Source organism: Neopsephotus bourkii, unplaced genomic scaffold, assembly GCF_033783945.1.
Source record: "Neopsephotus bourkii isolate Nb327-2 ecotype Australia unplaced genomic scaffold, CSIRO-AGI_Nbou_v1 NB_518, whole genome shotgun sequence".
NCBI lineage: Eukaryota > Metazoa > Chordata > Aves > Psittaciformes > Psittacidae > Neopsephotus > Neopsephotus bourkii.
The window spans coordinates 1,087,828-1,106,661 of record NW_026901019.1 but is presented as its reverse complement, the minus strand read 5'-3'; the positions used below and the strand labels follow the sequence as shown (position 1 = coordinate 1,106,661).

At 53.3% G+C, this 18,834-nt stretch overlaps 1 protein-coding gene across 1 annotated transcript in view; it reads left to right on the top strand.

Annotated features, from left to right (window-relative positions):
* The window catches only part of ITPKB (inositol-trisphosphate 3-kinase B), a 67,076-nt gene extending 54,798 nt beyond the window's left edge, over positions 1 to 12,278 (top strand). Inside the window, exons 5-8 of the mRNA XM_061350516.1 lie at positions 1,603 to 1,807; positions 7,512 to 7,613; positions 9,095 to 9,166; positions 11,918 to 12,278. Coding sequence (XP_061206500.1) covers positions 1,603 to 1,807; positions 7,512 to 7,613; positions 9,095 to 9,166; positions 11,918 to 12,133 — 595 coding nt within the window. The 3' untranslated portion in view covers positions 12,134 to 12,278. The remainder of the gene's footprint in view (positions 1 to 1,602; positions 1,808 to 7,511; positions 7,614 to 9,094; positions 9,167 to 11,917) is intronic.
* Positions 12,279 to 18,834: the final 6,556 nt, after the last annotated feature.

The following is an 18,834-nucleotide window of genomic DNA, read 5'->3' as shown; positions in this document are numbered from 1 at the left end:
CATGCTGCCCAGGTGCTCCTGTGGCTGTGTCTGGGAGGAGGAAAGCCTCCTGCACACAAATCACAGGTTGGGTGATTTGGGCATCTGGGTTTTTGGAGCTAAGACAGGCAGAGTAGGCAAGGGGACCTTGTGCTGGGTACCATTATCATCGTCATTCAGTAAGATGGTGTTGTGGAAGGAGCTGGTGAGGGAGGGCGGACTGGGCTAATGCTGGGGAGAGGGGCATCCCAACAGCTGGGCAGATAAACTAAACCTCAAGGCTGTTAAACCTCTCCTCTGAGCCAGCAGCTATCTGCTGGGTAGATACAGGTTTGGATTTTTCCCACCAGCCTGGCTTTGGAATGCAGCAGCCTCCTCCAGTCACCCCTAAACAAAACTTTGTCTGTCTTAAGCCCTGGTGATGGTTCAAGCCTGGAGCGATGCAGGGGGACCAAACCACAGACAATCTGTCATTCTCATCAAAAGGCAGTCTAGCTTTCTGAGCAGCATGAGCAGCACTTGTGAGCACACCACTGCCTTATTCTGCTCCTTTATTCTGTCTGCCCAGAAATCATGGCTTTGGTGATCTCTGCTGAAGCCTTTCATCATGTCCATCTGCAGTGTTTTTCAAATGGGCTGGTGCCCTGCGGATGTCGTATCCCTGCCCTGAGAAAAGACACCAGTTTGCCTTGCTTAACCTGTGGGAAACACAGGAACCCCATCCCACATAGTCTGCCTAGCATCCTCCCCATGCGTTTTGCTTGGTTCTGAAGGTGAACCTCACTCTCAGTGCAGGGTTTTTGGCACAAGGGACATGGGGAGAGGGCATAGCCCTTCTGCAGAGCTGGGCATGGTGAAGGGGAGGTATAGAACAGTTTGGAGGTGACAGATGGCGGGGGTCATTCCTGTGTCATTTTGCTGGGACATCTTCCCCAGCTTGGTAAGTTGTCTGGAGAGAGCCTGGGCATCTGCCAGGCTGAGCTGGGGTGGGTTGGGAGTTACATAGTGGTTTATTACTGCTGCAGGAAGTGTTATTTTGTAGATGATGTTTTTCTGCATGCCTGAGTGCAGAATTTCTCCATTAGCATTCTCTGTCTCAGAGTGGTGCTCCTCTGAAGGATGCATAAAGCCAAGGTCTTGGCACATTCCTCTGCACTCCCCATCCTCCTTTCCACTCACCCTAGTCCCTGGAGTGATGGTAACTTCCCTCTTGCCTGCAACTCAGATGGGTCCTAGAGCGTGTGGACACTTGTGGACACATCTTGAAAGCCATGTTTAGTTTGTGAGAGTGACTGCTCAGGTCTGATGAGTATTACAGGACGAGGCCCCCTCAGGAACAAGGGGTAGCAGTAAAACCATGGGCACCTGTGAGAAGTAACCTCCCTTGTTACTGCCAAACTGGTTGTGGCTCCTTGATGAGCTGAGAAGATAACCAGGTGTTGATGATGGAGTGCTATTTAAGTCAGGATCCATTTAACTGTAGTGGGGATTGTTCTTTTATTGCTTGTGTTCTCTGATTCCACAGTCTTGACCTGATTTCTGGGGCAAGGGCTGTTTATGGGCATGTGGCACCTTCTCTGGTGGTCCTAGGGCCTTCTAATGTTTCCCCTTCCTTTCTTGCAGGACATACTTGGAGGAGGAGCTGATAAAGGCCCGGAAGAAGCCAAGCCTGAGGAAGGACATGTACCAGAAGATGATTGAGGTGGACCCTGATGCCCCAACTGAGGAGGAGAACGTGCTGCGGGCAGTAACCAAGCCGCGCTACATGCAGTGGAGGGAGACCATCAGCTCGACTGCCACGCTGGGCTTCAGGATTGAGGGGATAAAGGTGAGGCTGCTCTGGGTGTGTAGAGCAGGGGGAATAGCTGCTGTGAGAGTTTGGTAGCCAAACTCACAGAGGCACACACACAGCAGGTTGGTGGCAAGACCATGTCACATCAGGACATCCCTGGTCGCTGCATGCCAAACCACCCTCATCAGGCACCTGGCCTGGGGCAGAGCTGCTCTCTGAGAGTGCAGCTGACCTCAGGGCACCAATGCAAGAGGACAGTTTTAGCCATAATCTCATTAAATCAGCTGCTTGGTTGATTTCCATGACTGGGAAATGCAAAGTGCCATCCTGCAAATTGAAGGCTCAGATTAGTTGTTTGATTTTGATACTGCTACACTGCTAGACTGAGCCGTCAGTCTAAATCCCAGCTTGAATGTGTGCTGATCTGTGGCTGGAGCTGTGAGTTTACCCACAGTCGATGAGGAGGATGTATTTACATCCCTGCCTGGAAGAATTCAGCATCTGAGCCCTGTGAAACTGAGCCCTATGAAACGGGGTGAACACAAGTAGCAGCACTTTCTGCCACACGTGTAACCTGCTCACTGCGCTTGCTCAGAGCTCGTGTTGCTGGAGACACCTGCTGGGATGCTTTTGTGTCCCCATTAGATGAGCCAGCCCAGGAGTTTTTCTCCTGGCAAGCAGGCTTTATTCCAGAGAGACGTCTGGGATGGCACTTGAACAGAATTAGGTCTGTAACCTCAAAGCAGTTGTGTTAGGGCAGGAAGACTTGCGTGAACATTAACAATGGCTTAATGACTTTTGATAGGCAGCCAACATGAGTTAGAGGTAGTACCATGCTTGAGCTAAGGGTTTCATCACATGCCTGGGCATGGTGTTGGCTTGGCAGCTGAGGGGAGCTCAGTCAAACTGTGTCTGCAGCAAGTCAGGCTTGGGGCACTGCTGAGGGCCCAGTGATAGCTCAAGGCAGCCACTTGCTCTTGGCAGAAATGATGGCTTGATTTCTGCATGCATCTGTGTTGAAGAAGTTTCTTTCTCTTGATGACAGGTTGGTTTTTTCCAGAGCTGGGCAGAATTCTCCCAGAACATCTATCTGAGTCTCTGCAGCTGCAACCTTAGACTCCTGCACCTCTCCTGACTGGAGATAGTAGTGTAACAATGATAGCATTAAACCAAATGAAGCCATTGCCTAAAAAAGCCTATACAGCAGACTTGTAGACTTTCCTGGTGGTGTTTCCCTTCACCTCACTGGTCAAACACATGTTAGACCATAGGTTTAAAAGGTGATGGGCAGGAGTGGGTCGCTCAGAGCCACTACTTCTGATTACCCACATACCAAACCACTGGTATGAAGGGACTCCTCTGCATTGCTGTGTGGGCGAAGTCCCTGGGCTGTGGAAAGCCCAGCACAGCATGCTGCACACAGGAAGGAGGGCACCTTCTTCATCCAGTGTTTCATGGCCGGCAGAGGACAGTGCATTGACCCCTCACTCAACCACCCTCAGAAACCCAAGGAGGAGACCTTGGGCTGAGCCCCTTCAAGAGTCTTCTGTCAGCAGCACGAGGTACCCCAGTCTGGGATGCTGCTGGCCATGGTGCCCCATAGCAGCTTTCTGCAGTGCCTCCATTGGGTCAGGGCACTTGCCTGCTCATGCAGCTCTTCCCTATCTCCCCAGCTTTCCCAAAGACCCTTTTCTGCTATGGATGCCTGCAAGCAGGCTGTGAGCTGCTCTGGCTCAAGACAGCCCATTGCCTAGTTCCCACTGCTGCTGTTTTACATTCCTAATACTGTCGTTTTACTGGTGCTTATTAGAAAACTGAGACTATATAAATAAGAATTGGGCCAGTGGGACCAAAGCTCCCATGTACTGTTTCTTCTCCTTGTTATAAAGGAATATCTATTTATAGTTCAACATGATACACCCTTAGCCTCCAGTGGTGCTTCTCAGCTTGTGATCTGAGGACATTTAAAGGCCTTTAGAGCAAAGCAGGTCATATGTGAACCACTTGAAATGAAAAGTGTAAAAGAAAACCAAACCCAAAATCGTATTCCCATGCAGGCCAAAAAGCCCCGTGGAGGGAAATAAAAGCTATAAAGAAGCAGTGAGAGTTGCTCCTCTGTTTTGGATGACCACAAGTGAGCTGCCGCATGGGGTGAGCAGTGGGGCAGCTCTTTAATTGACCAATGTTGGGAAGTGCTGGCCTCCAGGAGTAATCCTGCTGCTGTGCTAGGGGCTGACTAATTTGATCAAGGCTCTAATTACTGTAATTCTCCTCAAATCCCTCACTTCTGGATTATTTCCCCCTAAGCTAAAGCATCAACAGTTCATGCTGGTTCCCAGCTGGCTTTTCTTTTCCAGCAGGGCTGGTCATGCTGTGCCATATCCATGTATTTGCCCTATTTCTGGGGTCAAGTCTCCACATTAAGGAACACTCCTTCAATTCCCTGAGTTGCTACTGAGTCCTTGGAGGAAATGTCAGGACAATATTATTTAATGACAAGTTCCCGCCCCCATGTTTTCTTTCCTGCTGTGGATGCTTCCATGGGAAGAGCAGGGGTGAATCTGCCTGATTCTAATATCAGGTAATATCATGGCTGGAGCCTGATACAGGAGAGCACCTCGTTGTGCAAGGGAAGGGGCAGGATTTGCTCATGGATGCATGGGCTGGAAGAGGGCACAGGGGAAGGAGTAGGGGTAACCTTTGGGACAGCATGGGCAGGTGAGGTCAACAGGCAGCTCAGGGTTGGGACCTTTTACTGGCTGACCTCTTGCTTTCCAATGTGGCCTTGAGGATGTGGTTCTTCCTGTTTAAAATGGAAATTTCCCTGTGCAAAAGGAGTTAATGATGCTCATCTAACTTTGTGGAGTAGCTTGAAACTGTCAGAAGCTGTAGCTGTTAATGAAATTACCACACTAAAAGTAATACAACCGGTGACCCAGTTGAAGTTTCATGCAGCTTATTGCAAGAAGTACTGGGTTTCGTTCTGGAGTACTGTGCTCAGCTCTGGGGTACCTGGACCTGCGCCAGTGATACCAGAGAAGGCCTCAAAGATGCTCTGATGGCTGGAGCACCTCTGCTATATAGAGACAGGCTGAGAGAGCTGGGCTTGTTCAGCCTGGGGAAAAGAAGGCTCCGAGAGACCTTAGAGCAGCTCCCAGTGCCTATGGCTGACATGAAGTCTGGACAGGGACTTTTTACAAGGGCACGGGACAAGGGGGAATGGCTTTAAACTGACAGAAGGGAGATTTAGAAGATATTAGGAAGAAATTCTTCCCTGTGAGGGTGCTGAGGCGCTGGCACAGGGTGCCCAGAGAAGCTGTGGCTGCCCCATCCCTGGCAGTGCTCAAGGCCAGGTTGGACACAGGGGCTTGGAGCAACCTGGTCCAGTGGAAGATGTCCCTGCCCATGGCAGGGGGTTGGAACTGGATGAGCTTTAAGGTCCCTTCCAGCCCAAACCAGTCTGGGATTCTACAGTAAGTGCCACTTCTAAGCAGATTCTCTTGTCCAAGAGCCATTCACCATTTCCTGCAGCAAAGCCATGGTGGGACAGTATTTCCTGGGGCTGGGACTGTTGCAGGGTCACAGAACCAGCCCTGAAAAAAGCCCTCACCTGGCTTTCCAAGTGTGGGCAGCTCACGAGCCCCATCTGAGGCCGGACACAGAGGGAGAGCTGGCTGACCCGAACCCTGCCCCAGTGACGCCAGTGCAAACTGGAACCGCTGGTGGGGCGGAGGTTGCGATAGCCCTTATCAGCCCCCCTCACATTTGTGCTGTGTGGAAGCCAGCCCCCTCGGGGCTCGGACACCTGTAAATGTCATGGCAGTCGTCAGCCCCACGGCAGCAACATCTGGCTGGGCAAGGAAACCACGGGAGGCGGGTGATGATGGGAGCAGCACTGCGGATAGGCTGTTTGCCTTTCCTGAAGCCTAGATTGCCTTATCTGAAAGGCCATCTGTGGTTTTTATTTATTTTTAGGAGCATTTAGAAGTCCATCTCCTTTCTTGGATGCTTTGTGGAAAGTTGTGCTCTTTACATGTGAAATGAGTGCTATGGCATTTCTCCAAAGTGATATCTATCATCCCCCGGGAGAGGGTGGGTTGAGTTCTGAACTGCCACGTCAGGGCTCACGTAGCAGCCGTACAGCAGCTTAGCACCCTTCCCCTGTACATCATACATGTGCCACCAGAGCATCCTCGGCCAGGCCTTCCGCCTGCTCTGCTGCAGCCTGCTGCCTCACGAGCCACAACCAAAAGCAGAGAGCTTGGTCCATGAGCAGGATGGGTGCTATGGCAGGGAGGTCTCCCACAAGAAGGTTGTCCATGGCCCCTGCTGATCCATGCTCTGCCAGCCACTAGCCTTGCTTTTAAGCCCTGTGGCAGCATGCAGTGGTCAGCCTGGGTCCAGGGTGGTTTGATGTTAGTTGCACCCTGTGCAAACAAAGCTTTTCCTGTAGACAAAGACCTTTCACAAGCCGCTTTCATTACTGCCTTTGCACAAAACGCAAGCTGGAAGTTGGAAGTGTGGTGTTTGGTTCATCCCAAACTGTGCATCAGGTATGGGTTTGGTACCAGGCTTGCCTTGCCAGGTCTCTGCAGCTTGGGCACTTGGACTTCCCCAAGCTGGACTGGCTACCATGGCCAGCCCTCCATCCAGAGGGATGCACATGGCCCCATGCACATGGCCCATCCAGAGGCACTTCCCTGGATGGGTCTGAAAGTCCAGCCAGGCCCCAAAGATCTTTGGAACAGGTGATTTCATTGTGCTCTCTTCCTTCCCCAGCCTCTGCTCTGCTTCTTCATCCTTACTTCATCTTCCCCAGCCCACAGGATGTCTTTTTGGCCTCTGTCCCTTTGCTCTATTGTGTGCAAACGAGCTGTCTGGAGCAGTGGGATGGAGCTCTGCAAGCAGAGCTGTGAGCTTGAGCACGTGTGGTTTAAAATAGCCCCTGTATCCAGGAAGCGAGCTCTGCCTGCCTGACCCATGGCTGCTCCAGACAATGAAACGTGATGATCTAAAAATCAGCAGGCCTGGGGAAATGGGGAGCAACCTACAGGTTGGCCAGAGGTTCAGCCAGGAGCATGGATGTGCCTGCAGGGAAAAGGAGGAGAGCACAAGGCTGCTTACTGCATGTTGGTGCCATGCTCCTGCCTTTGAGGGTTGCTATCCATGGACTATCAAAAGCAAGACAGCTGTGGGGCTTGCTCCCTGTCTCCACCTTGCTGCAGTGGTCTGTGGAGGACTTAGCATGGAAGGGTTTTTGTGCCAGCCCTGAGAAGTTGTCTCTGTCCACACTCAGTTTTGTCCTCCTGTGGTTGTGCTCTGCTTTCCTCCCCAAGCAGGGGTGCAGCCTGAGGCTGGTGGTGGTGCCTGTGCTCAGCCACAGCAGTGAAGGGGAGCCATTTGCGCAGTGTGGCCAGAAATGAGTGATCTCCAGCCTGCTGGCAGCAAGCACCAGATCGGTGAGAGGTAGTTTGTCCACACTGCCGGTGACCTTAGCAAATGCATGATAGTGGAGACTTGCCATTTGCATTAAGGAGCAATGCAGCAGAGCTGTAGGATGATTTGGGATGTGCAAGACAGAGAACTGCTGCTTCTGGTCATAATCATAGCATAGACACGTCCTTCAGGTGCCAAAAGGCTGGTTGCATCCTACTCAGAGACATGCGTGGCTGCTGAAACACCAGTCCTGTCCCAGCTCTCTCCCTCCCCACCCTGCTCACTGCTCTCCCTTCTTTTCAAGAAGGAGGACGGCACTGTGAACCGGGACTTCAAGAAGACACGGACAAAGGAACAAGTCACAGAGGCCTTCAGGGAGTTCACCAGGGGAAACCGCAACGTTTTGGTGAGTGGGTGATGCTGGGGGGCTGCCTGGAGAGAGCTCCTCCTGCAGAGGCTGCCCTCAGCTCATCAGCTCCTTGCCACAGGCGGCTGCATGAAAACTGGCACAGAGAAACCCCATCCTGGCACGGGGGTGAGGGCAGAGCAGCGGAGGGCTGCGAGGGGACACGTTAGCTGCAGCAGCACTGCTTGAGCCATGTCCAAGTGTGCTGAGGATGCTCAAGGGTTGGTTCCAGAACCCGCTGGGAGGCACAGCCATGCTCTGCCCTCTCCTCCATGGGGCTGTGGGCAGCCTCTGAGCTTGTTTTGTACAGCAGCATGTGATGGCAGGGGCTCCCACCCTGGCCAAGCAGGCTGCCCTGCCCTTGGTCTCACAGGAAGGGTGGCCACAGCATCTCCCTGCCCGTGCCATGTGCCCTCCCCATGGCTGAGCCGCAGTCAGCATTTCCCAAGTTTCTCTGTTGCCAGGAGAGTAAGAGATGGAGCAGTAAACAATTTACACTGACTGTGTCAAATATCCTATTTGACAAAGCACTTCCATTTTAAGCTGTACTATATAAAGCCTACAAACACAGGGCTGCAGCTGGAGTGGCCCTTGGGCTGCCTCCTTCAATCCAAGCACATTTGCTTTACCTAGATACCCAGGGATTGTTCCTGGATTTGCAAGTGAAGTTGCTTGTCTGCATTTTATCCCCCAAAAGTTCAGAGCACACTCACACCATCATACCCTGGCTCTAGACTGGGCTCCTTGGTGAAACCATTGCAATACATCTCCCCATGCAAAGTGTGAAAATGTAGGTGTGTTATAGTGCCCAGGTATCTGTTCTGTGTGCTCCTGTGCTTAGTCCTTCTATCTAAACCTCAACATGATATTATCAGAGGCCACTGAAGCAATTTGCAGGGATGCTTGAACAGGCACTTGGGTCTTGACCTGTATGCTGACCAGTATGAAAGCACTTCTACCTATGGTAGCAACTTTGCAGAAGTGCTGATAAGGAGTTACAGAAGCATCTCATGATGCTTGGTTGACTGAGTAATAAAATGACAACTGAGGTGAAGAGTTGACCTGTTAAAAAGAGTGCAGGTGGGCTTAAAAAGCAGCCTGGCTGTGCATGCTGCGGAATTAGCTGTTCCCTCCTTGGGAGCACCATGGATGCAGGAAAAGTCTTCAGAAGGGACTGGTTCAGCACAAGTAAATGCTCTCACTAAGTTTTGGAAGCAACAGAAGCTCACAGGATGATGTAGAGGCCACAGGGATGATTGGATCCCAAACAGGAGGGGACACACTCCCGGAGGACAGGTCTGTGGGAGGATGCTGAGCACAGGGTGGCTTAGGGACACCACCAGCATCTCTCTATGCAAACTTGGTATCCTGGAGAGGGTGCTGGGAGGGGAGATGTTCCTGCCTGTCCCATGCAGCAGTTTTTATGTAGGCTTCCTGCAGCACTGACAGCTTGGGGGTTTTGTTTCTGTCTTCAATTCCAGAACAGTTACCTTAACCGGTTGAAGGGCATCCGTGCTACGCTGGAGACATCCCCGTTCTTCAAGTGCCATGAGGTAAAGACTCGTGTTCAGATAGATCTGCTTCAAGATGCAAATGGTTTAATCTCAGATTGTCCAAGGAGAGAAGTCAGAGACTGCAAATTTCTACAGTTTTGAGTTTATCCTTATACACGTATTTTCATACCCCTGTTTATCTAATTCTTCATCAGCTGATGATTGAGAGATATTCATGTCTTTGACATGGGCTCTCGTATACTGAAAGCTTGTGTTCATACAAATTAAAAGTGGTTTAGGAAGAATTCTGGCTGCTTATGACTGGTAAAACTCCTCAGTGTGGAAGCATGGGGGTTTCCTGGAGGCGAATGCCTGTCTCAGTGTGCATCAGGTCTTGGTGCTGCTGCTCCATGTGATCCAACAAGGCTTCAGTATTGCACATCTTCCAGGACTGCCTTTGCTGAGCTGTCTGGGGCACCACAGTAAGGACTATTCGTAGAATTATAGAATCACAGGATGGTTTGAGTTGGAAGGGACCTTAAAGCGCCAACCCCCTGCCATGGGCAGGGACACCTTCCACTAGGCCAGGTTGCTCCAAGTCCTGTCCAGCCTGGCCTTGAACACTGCCAGGGATGGGCACCCTGTGCCAGGGCCTCAGCACTATCATAGTGAAGGGCTTCTTCCTAGTGTTTAATGTAAATCTCCCCTCTGTCAGTTTAAAGCCATTCCCCCTTGTCCTGTCACATTTCCTCCAGAAATGAATGTGCATGAAATCAACATTTTCTACAGTGAAAATTCATCTCTGGTGGGAATACAAAAAGGAAGCACTACATTTTTTGGCAGTTTCAATGAAATTGGACTACTCCATAATCTAATTATACCATGTTATTGCTTCAGCATTGGCAACGAGTATTTGCTATTGCATCTGCTTAACAAAACATGAGAGCGCATGTCCTTGGCATGTGTTGTCTAATGGCAAAAGAGCATCATAGGAGCCCTCGACTCAGAGAGCAGGAGCCACAGCTCCAAGAGCCCACTGCCCCTCACCAGGAGCCACCTTGGTTGCAGCCACACATGGAAGGGAGATGTCAAACCCCAGGGTTTCAGGTCAGTTCAACACAGGAAACAAAGTGCTCCCTGAAGCTAAGCGCCAGGGTTTCATTTGGAAACACAGGAACAAAACAGCCTTTCAGGGAGGCTTTGAAAAGAGTTTCCACTCCTTCAGAATTAAAAAGCAGCAGCTTTGACTTTCTGTCCCACTTTCTTGAGCTGAAGCACAGCAGAAGGTCTGCCAAGCTCTGTGTGTCCCTCCACAGGGCCCTCGCTGGGCAGGGCTCCTCCAAGGAGCTGCAGGAGAATTTGGAGACCCAGGACAGGCTTTTCCTTACTGTTAAAATGCTCTGTCCCAGCCAAGAGGGAGCTATAAGAGCTTAGAAGAAGAGCTCTAGATAAGCATTATCTGAGAAATAGCACATATCTCTGGCCCTTGGATGTTTTCCCAATGCTCTGGAGGAGGAAGGCTCCTCAAAAATGTAAATTCATAATAGCTTTTGCAAACAGTACACGCTTCCCATCCGAGACCCTTGTCTAAAGGCAAACCTCAAACTAAACCCCACTGACAGCACGGACGTGGGAGTCCCCAGTAACATTTAGTGCTGCTGTTTCAGAGGGCTGACACCAGCTGGATGCCCCTAGAGCTGTGCTCCTCCGACTATCTGCACATTGTATGGGGCAATCCTGGCTCTCAGCATGCCGTGTCCTGTCTAACTGCTACCCATACAAGGGCAAGTGAGTTTGTCATCCACTGGTTCATGCACGTCAGGCATCATTTGGGAAGCAATCTTCACGTGGGCCAGCACCCATTGGTGCTCTTCTGTAGTATTGCCTGCTAAAACCTGACCAGAGGAGCAGATTCAGCAGAAGAGCACAATGGAGGATGGCCTGACACCAATGTGTGTTCCCAAGCCTTGGGTAGCCACAGCAGAGTTGCTGATGGGTGGCAGTCTGGAGGCTGGGCTGAGCTGGAGGTACCCACAGGCTGAGCATCGATGCTTTGTGGGTGGTGAGCATTGGGCTTGTGGGGTCTCATCACTCTGTGACAGGCCTTGAGGCTTATGTTGTAAAAGGTGATGTGCTTCACCTCCCCAAATGCATCTCTGGGCTTCCTCACACTTGCCCAGACAGTACTTGCAGGATTTTCCCAAAGGATGATCAGGATATAAAAGAGCTCTTCAAAGCAGATGCAGCCGAGTGAACTCATGGATAAGGAAATTCACCTACATGCACCTCTGTAACTTGCATTCCCAGAGCACTGTGAAAGCCAGGAGAATGTTCTAGGGGGAATGTGGGTGCAATTGGATGCTATTTCAGGCAGGGGACAGCACACTGCAAGTAACTTGCACCTGGAGCATCCCCATCCCTGCGGTGACTGATAGCTGCAGGGCTGGTGAGTGTGAATAGCACAAGCCAGTCACAAAGAACCAGCCTTGGAAAAAAACCCTATAGCAGTCTGAGACAATTCATCTCATTCCTTCCCTTGACTCATTTTCCAAAATGACATCTCTGTCTTTCATGCCCATGTTTTCCTGATCCTCTCCTTCTGCCAAGAGCTGAGATTTGTATGAGTAAATCAGCTTGTCTGAATACCTCATCTGCATGTGCAGCCACAGCCAGCAACACACAGGGCTTGGTTTTTGCTCAGGCAAAATCTCAGCATCATCTCTTGCAGCCTGAGATAAGGTGTTTGAAAGCCCTGAAGCTGGCTGAGATTGAGCAATGGGAGCATCGCTCACTGGTCTCTCCTCTCTGCAGGTAATCGGGAGCTCCCTCCTCTTCATTCATGACAAGAAGGAGCAGGCCAAAGTCTGGATGATTGACTTTGGGAAAACCACCCCGCTGCCGGAGGGACAAGTTCTGCAGCACAACGTGCCCTGGGTAGAAGGGAACAGAGAGGATGGCTACCTCTGGGGGCTGGACAACCTCATTCAGATCCTGACAGAGTTGTCCCAGAGCGAAGACTTGCATTAAAGCCATGCATTCAACTCTGCCACTACCCCCAACCTGGCCCCGACTGACTCTTCTGAACTGCACTACAAGACACTTTCCAGCCCTGGCCCTTCCCATTTGAAAGCTATACTCTCCCTATTTAATGTGTTTTCGTTGTGGTTTTTTAGGTTGTCTCGCTTCCTTTTTTTTCCTCCTCTCCATGTAAATAGAGAGCTAACCTGCCAGAACAAAAGTGAACTTGAAACCTTGCCCTTGCAGAGCCAGTGGGAGCACGAGCTGTGCCAGCCAGGATGGGGAGGCTTAGGCAAGCGCATGCTTTGCCTATCACACTTACGTCTCTTGCACAGACTGATTTTAAGCCCTTTTAAGAGAGCTGGTGGAGGAAGGAGCCTCTCCCTGTGCTGGGATTGGTAGTTTCACCCTGAAAAAACTCAATGGCCATGCCCAGGACCCTCTGGCAGCCAGCGTGTGTGAGCAAGGTCTGGAGATGTCCAAGGATACTGGGGTGGGAGCCTTTAGTCATCTTTGCCAGCACCTTTCAGCTTAGAGAACTAGCTGTGCTGAGTCCTTATATGATGCTAGAAGGGCAGAATGGGGTTTTTCTTTGTGTTCAAGACATCCCATAGCAGTTGCTCAGTTATCATCAGCTGACACTGGAGCGCAATGGTTTCCCTCCTGCTGCAGAGCCATGTGGTCAGGCACAGGTATTTACCACGGCCAGATGCTTCTCACCCATTTTGCCATTGCTGGCTGCACTGGAACGGTGGCCAGCACTTCAACCTCCTCTCTAGAGACCCATCTTCCCTGCTTGGAGCTGCTTCCAGCCCTCGTTTGCTGGGATCTCCAGCCTTCCACAGTGAATAAAGACTTTGGGCAAGGCTGGGGGAGTGAAAAATACCTTATAAGGGACTACTCTGAGACCTAAAGCAGCCATCCAGGTTGATCAGTCTTCCTTGGCTCTTCAGTGCTGTGTAGACAGCCCCAGCGCTCCTGCTCCTTCAGAAACACCCAGTTCCCTATTTAGGGTGGAGGCTATTCTTTAACTTCCTGGAACATTTGAACTCAGCTGCTTGCAGCAGGGCTGGCTCCAAAGGTCAGCCACGGAGAGGATGATGGGGAGGGGAGGCCCTCATGATCAGGACATAAAGAGCATGGGGGAGCTTGGCAGCCACAAACCCATCCCCAAAGCCACCGACCGTCTCATCCTGCTCGCAGGAGCGATGCTCCAGAGCCCCCCTGCCATCGTTCAGTGGTCCAGCGCCCTCAGTGGGAGCTCTTGAGCAATGAGGAGGAGCTGGCCATTGCACTGCCGCAGCCATGCCCCGGCCTCTTTCCCCAGGACGGATGTCTCCTAAGGTTTTTCCCAGTTCATCTCTCACCAGACACGTCTTCAGCTCGTCTGATGCCATTGTAAATGGTTGCACTGTTTTAGCTCCTTGCCAGGCTTTCTAGAATAGCCCATGTGGAAGTGCCTTATAGACTTGCCTCTGGTTCCATTAGTGTCATGGAAAAGGTTGGGTGTTCTTTTTTTTAAGTTATATTTATTTTCATCCCATTTTAATTGCACAAAACACTAAAACTTAATGCATGGAATCCCTCTTCTTTTTTTTTTTAACTGTGTTTTTAGTTTTTAAACCATCCCTTTTCCAGCTCTGGAGAAGGGGTATGGACAGATACGCATAGATAACGTACCACTTACTGCTGTACTTTAGCTTTGAGCTGCTCTCATATATGTATATTATTTTGTAAGCCTGTTTATAAACCAGATCCCCTGCTTCGTGGCTTCGGAAGAAGCAGATTGTTCCTCTCAGATGTCCTATGCCTTTCTGGAGGCTGGAAGGGTTGCTGGGGGGGGTTCCCTGCGCCCAGCAGCCCTCTCAATCATTGGGTAATACAGAAAACAATCCGAACCGGCTGCAACACCAACGCACAGTGCCTGTAAAGGAGTCCTGTAACCTGCAAATAAAGGCATATGGGAAGCATTGCCCGCTGTATGGTCTGTGTCTGCCCTGTGACAGCTCGGGAGCAACCCAGGAGCTGGCTTCTGTGTCCGTGATGGTTCTGAGCGGGGAATCAGGCCCCAGCACACGCCAGGATGGATCCTGATCAATGGGAACGGGCTTGGCAGGGAGCAGGGCAGGGTGGGAGCAGAGCTAGGGGGTGATGCCCGAGTTTTTCCATCCGCTTCCTGCAGGGAAGCCCTCCAAAGGCAGCCCCACAGCAGGAATGTGTTCGGTGTGGGTTTTGCCAGTGCCTGGGGATGGCTCCCGCTGAGCGGTCTCCGAGTGCCACCCTGTGTTGTCTGCTCAAGACACATCTTGAGCGTCTTGACCTCTTCCCCTGCTCCTCTTCCTCAGCCCTTGAGGAAGCACTTGGGACTGAAGGCCACCAGGAAAACCCTGGATTTTGCGCTGAAGGAGAAGTGAGGCTGTGGAGCCAGAGGGCAGCTCCGGTCCCTCCTGGCTGGTTGTACAAGCAGGAGTCTGTGCTGGGGCTGGCGCAGCCGGGGGGGGCTGCCCCATAGCACAGTCTGAGCAGCTTGGCCCAGGGTCCTGGGGTCCCTGCAGCATCTCTGCTGCTCACCACGGCGCCTCGAAAACTTAACCACAGGAGAAACGCGGTGCGTGGGCTCTGCTTGAAGCCTGGAAGCCTCTGGGTACAAGAGAGAGCTCCCTCATGTCTATGAGCAGCGCCAAGCTGGGACCGCCAGCACAGCACGCACCATGGCTGGAGCCCTGCTTGCCCCCGACCCAGCTTTGCTGCACCTCGGGTTCCCTCGGGGATTAACAACCAACCTAACGGGCGGCACAGAGGAGAGAGGCCAGCGCTTCTGTGAGTGCCCCAGAGACCAGTTCAGGTGATGCTGAGGCTTCTGTGTGCTGCGGGGGCATTCGTTCTACTGGGGAATGGAGCCTCGCCGCACTATCCCGGGGGATGCGGCAGCCGGGTCAGGCTGTGGCTGGGGAGGGGGCAGCTGATTGTCTCCTTTATTACCTGATCAGATGCTACTCGCAAGAACGAACCTCCCATACATAAGGAGGGGCTGGGGGGCATCTGATCTCTGGAAGTGCAGGACTTGATTGGGGGCTGTTCGAGTTGGGCTTGGGGGGTCTCCAGGAAGCCCCTCAAGAAGTGCTTTGTCCCTGCCATGGATGATGCAGGGCAGTGGTACTGCCTGCCCTGAACAACGAGACCCCAAAAGCAGGACCTTAAGTGCTTACATGAGTTACTTGAGCCGCTGGCAGGTCTGCTGCTCATAAATGAAGCATCCCAGGGTGGGTTTTCTTACACTGAGGTGCAGAGCGATCAAATGATGCCGTTTTGGAGCTGGTGCTGACACCAATGAGGCTTTACCCAGATGAGCCTGCGAGCTTGGGAAGTTGGGAGCAGCCCTTTGGGTTTCCCCCAAGCCGCTGTCCCCTTCTGCCGTGGGTGCTGGGTGGGTTCAGCATCCTGGGGGTGCCTTCGGTCTCACCCAGTGTTGCTTAGGGATGCGCCGACAGCTCCAGGTCCCGCAGCTTTAGCAGTAACGCCTGTGCTGGTCCCTATGGGTCTGTGCACCCCCGGGTTCCCGTGGGGTTTAACCCCAAACCGGGCTGCGCCTTCTGCCCGACCCTGCTGGAGGAGCCGCGGTCCCCTCGCTGGGGCCCGGCACTTCCCCCCTTGGCCGGTAGGTGGCGGTGCAGCCGCGGCAGCGTCCTGCGGGACGGGGCTGCCTTTCCCCGTGGGAATAGGCTCGGCTGGGGTGCGCTCCCGACCCTGCCCCTCTCCCCCAGCACCCCGGTCACAGACCCTGGTCTCTTGTCTGGGTCTCGTTTGTTCTCTTTCGGGGCCTTAGAAAGCAGGAATTTGTGAAGGATAAAACCCAGTTTAACCCCCCCTGCAGAAGCGGGAGGTGGCGGTGTTCCTCCGTTTGGCTGCTGGTTTTCGCGTGCGGTTTTAAGGCCGTGGCACAGGTCACACTCTGCTCACACAAACCCGCCGCGGGGATGAGCATCACCATGCCCACCCCATAGCGGGGCTGGGGACACGGATCTGCATCTCCTACATCTCCAGCCCCTGCCCCACTAAGGGCGATGCTCTCCAGCACGGAACGAGGAAGGCTTTACACGGCGTTACTCGGCGATGCTCCAGGCGCTGGTGTTGCCTTTGTCCTGTCAGGTTTTCTCCTTCAGCCGCTCTTTCCCTTCACTCCCTCAGACCCTGCCCGGCGCGGCTCCTGCTCAGCTCCAAGGGAAAGCTGCGCTTCCACCCCTCCGCAGGCAGAGAGCACAGGAGAGCTGCGCCTGGCGCCGCTTGGAGGGGAAAGCCCATGGAAGAGGCTCCCGAGCAATTCCCAACGGGACAGCACGGCAGGAATCTCTGCAGCGGATGCACCCCTTACATCCCCCCCCCCATCGCTGTCCTCTCGGGGCGGGGGCTCGGTGTTCCAGTGTTAGAGGGTGGCTGGTGCACCCAAACCCCCCCAGTGCCTGCCCGTCTGTCTGCGGGAGGAGCCCCATCCTCTTGGCAGTGCTCCTGGGCTCATGGCTCAGCCTCCTCGGTCCCCAGCACCACCAGGGGCGCCTCTACACTGGTTTGGCTTCACTTTAGCCCTGCTCCTGTTCATCAAACAGGAGGGCTCCCTCCTTAGAAGCATCTTTGGGGTCACCTGCGGGCACAGCTGGCTCAAAACGGGGCTGTGACAGTCCTCAGGGCCACACGCTGGTCCCAAGCCCCTTATCCCTTGCAGGGATGCCCCACAGCACCGTGTGCCCCGCCACACAAGATCCATGGGCTGCATTCCCATGTCTTTGCATTGCCACCAGGGAGAGCTGCCTGCAGGCAACCCCACTGGCATGAGCCGCAAACACAGCCCTCCTGCCCAAGATGCTCTCACCCCATGGGTGTAAGAGCAGCCAACAGCCTGATCTGCCCCTGATGGCCTCATGCAAAGCACACCTGGTTGCACTGATTGCTCCACATCACACATAAAGCCTCAGCCAGTGCTCTGGGCTGCAGCCCTGCAGCGGCTCCCAGTGAGAGCTGCTGCAGGGCTGGATGAGTCCCAGCAGTGTGCGTTATCCCCGGGAAGGTGATGCTTGGTTTGGGAATGGGGGGTGGTAAAAGCCCAGCTTGCAGGGGGGGGGGCTTTATCCAGGGGCTTGAGGTTTGCTGGCTGCTGCCTCCTGCAAGGGCTGCATTCACCCCAGGAACCCGCTGGTCACCCCCTTCACTGGGGGTTTGGGTGATGCTGCTCTCAGAGCAGGTATTGTGGTGCCTGCCCCACCAGAGCTGGTGCTGCTGCCCATGCAGGGAGCAGAGAAAGGTGCTCATCACCCCTCTGCCTCTTCCATCCCCCTTAAACCCTCCCGGGTTCCTGCCTGCAGGTGCCCTGTGATGTGGGTGCCAACAGCCTGCAGGGATGAAGAGCTGCTGCAGAACTGCTTGTTCCTCCAGGTGAGGGAAAGAAGGACCTGTTCCCATGATGGTGCTTGGGTGAGGATAAGGCACGGAGGCTTTTCCCAGGGTCCTGTGCCTCCACTGAGCTCCAGTTCTGGACATTCCATTTGTGAGGATTTCTGCTTTGATTTTTCCTTCCCTGCCCTTTGGAGATGGTTGAATTAGCAGGGAGTTGCAGAAACTCTCTCCAAGATAATTATCCCACATCTCTCTAGTGGGTTCGCCACGTGATGGTGTGTCTGCAGGGGTGTATTAATAGTATCATAATATTATATATCAGTTCTCATCCCAAAGTACTTCATATGCTGAGGGGCGAAGCCTAACGAGGATGAGGCAAGTGAAGTGGAGCCTTCAGCCTCCCCTCGGATCCCTCAAAGCCATGGGGTGCAGGACCAGCCTCCTCACTGGTCAGGCACAGAATGGGTGGGCTCCCTGCCTCCGGTGCTGCTGCACACAGCAGTCTGTGTCCTCCCCCTTCCCCATTCCCCTTAAAGACAAGCTGCATGGGGCTGGCTGTGCCGGTTGTGGGGTGTCAGCAATGGGGTCAGTTACTGATGGCCTGAGCTGGGATGGACCAGGGCCATCCCAGCCTGGCTGGGTGAGTGCCAGCTCCCACTTCCCCAGGGCCACGCTTGCCTTCGGTCTCTTGCTGTCAGGAGCATTGTGCTGTGCGGTTCAGATGTCCCCAGTTCTGTCTCCAAACACTGCCCTTGTGTTGGGGCTATGGAGGGTGAGGATCATGGGCACATTCCCATTGGAATTCCCTCTTGGGGATGTTCTGCCTCCTCCACTGGCCCCCTCGGGTGCTGCTGGGTTCTCTCCATCCCTGCCCTGCCTGTTGGCAGCCTGTGAATGGGGGCCAGCCCTAAGCCTGCTCTGGGCAGGCAGCAGATGTCACTGAGCTGCACGGAGGGGCTGGATGGGGAGGGAGAGGTCTCCAGCAGAGGATGGCTGGTGCTGGACAAACCTGCTTGTGTAAAGCTGTGTTTGCAAGGAGCCTCCTACAGAGGGGAAGCATCCAAGCCTGCAACTGCCTGTGTGCCCGTGCCCGGGGTCAAAGCTACGAGGCAAGGCTGTGGTTGTTCGTATGAATGAGCAATTGCTTGGAGGCTTCAGACCCCTGCTTGTCTCAGGCCAAGGGAAGCCCTGACAAGCCCAGATGGGATCTCCAGTGTGGTTCCCAACAGGCGCTGGCACTTTGGGGTGCTGCAGGAGCATCCATCCCCTGCCGAGAGCTGCTGTGCACAGGCATGCAGGGCTGAGCCCGCAGCAGTGGGGCT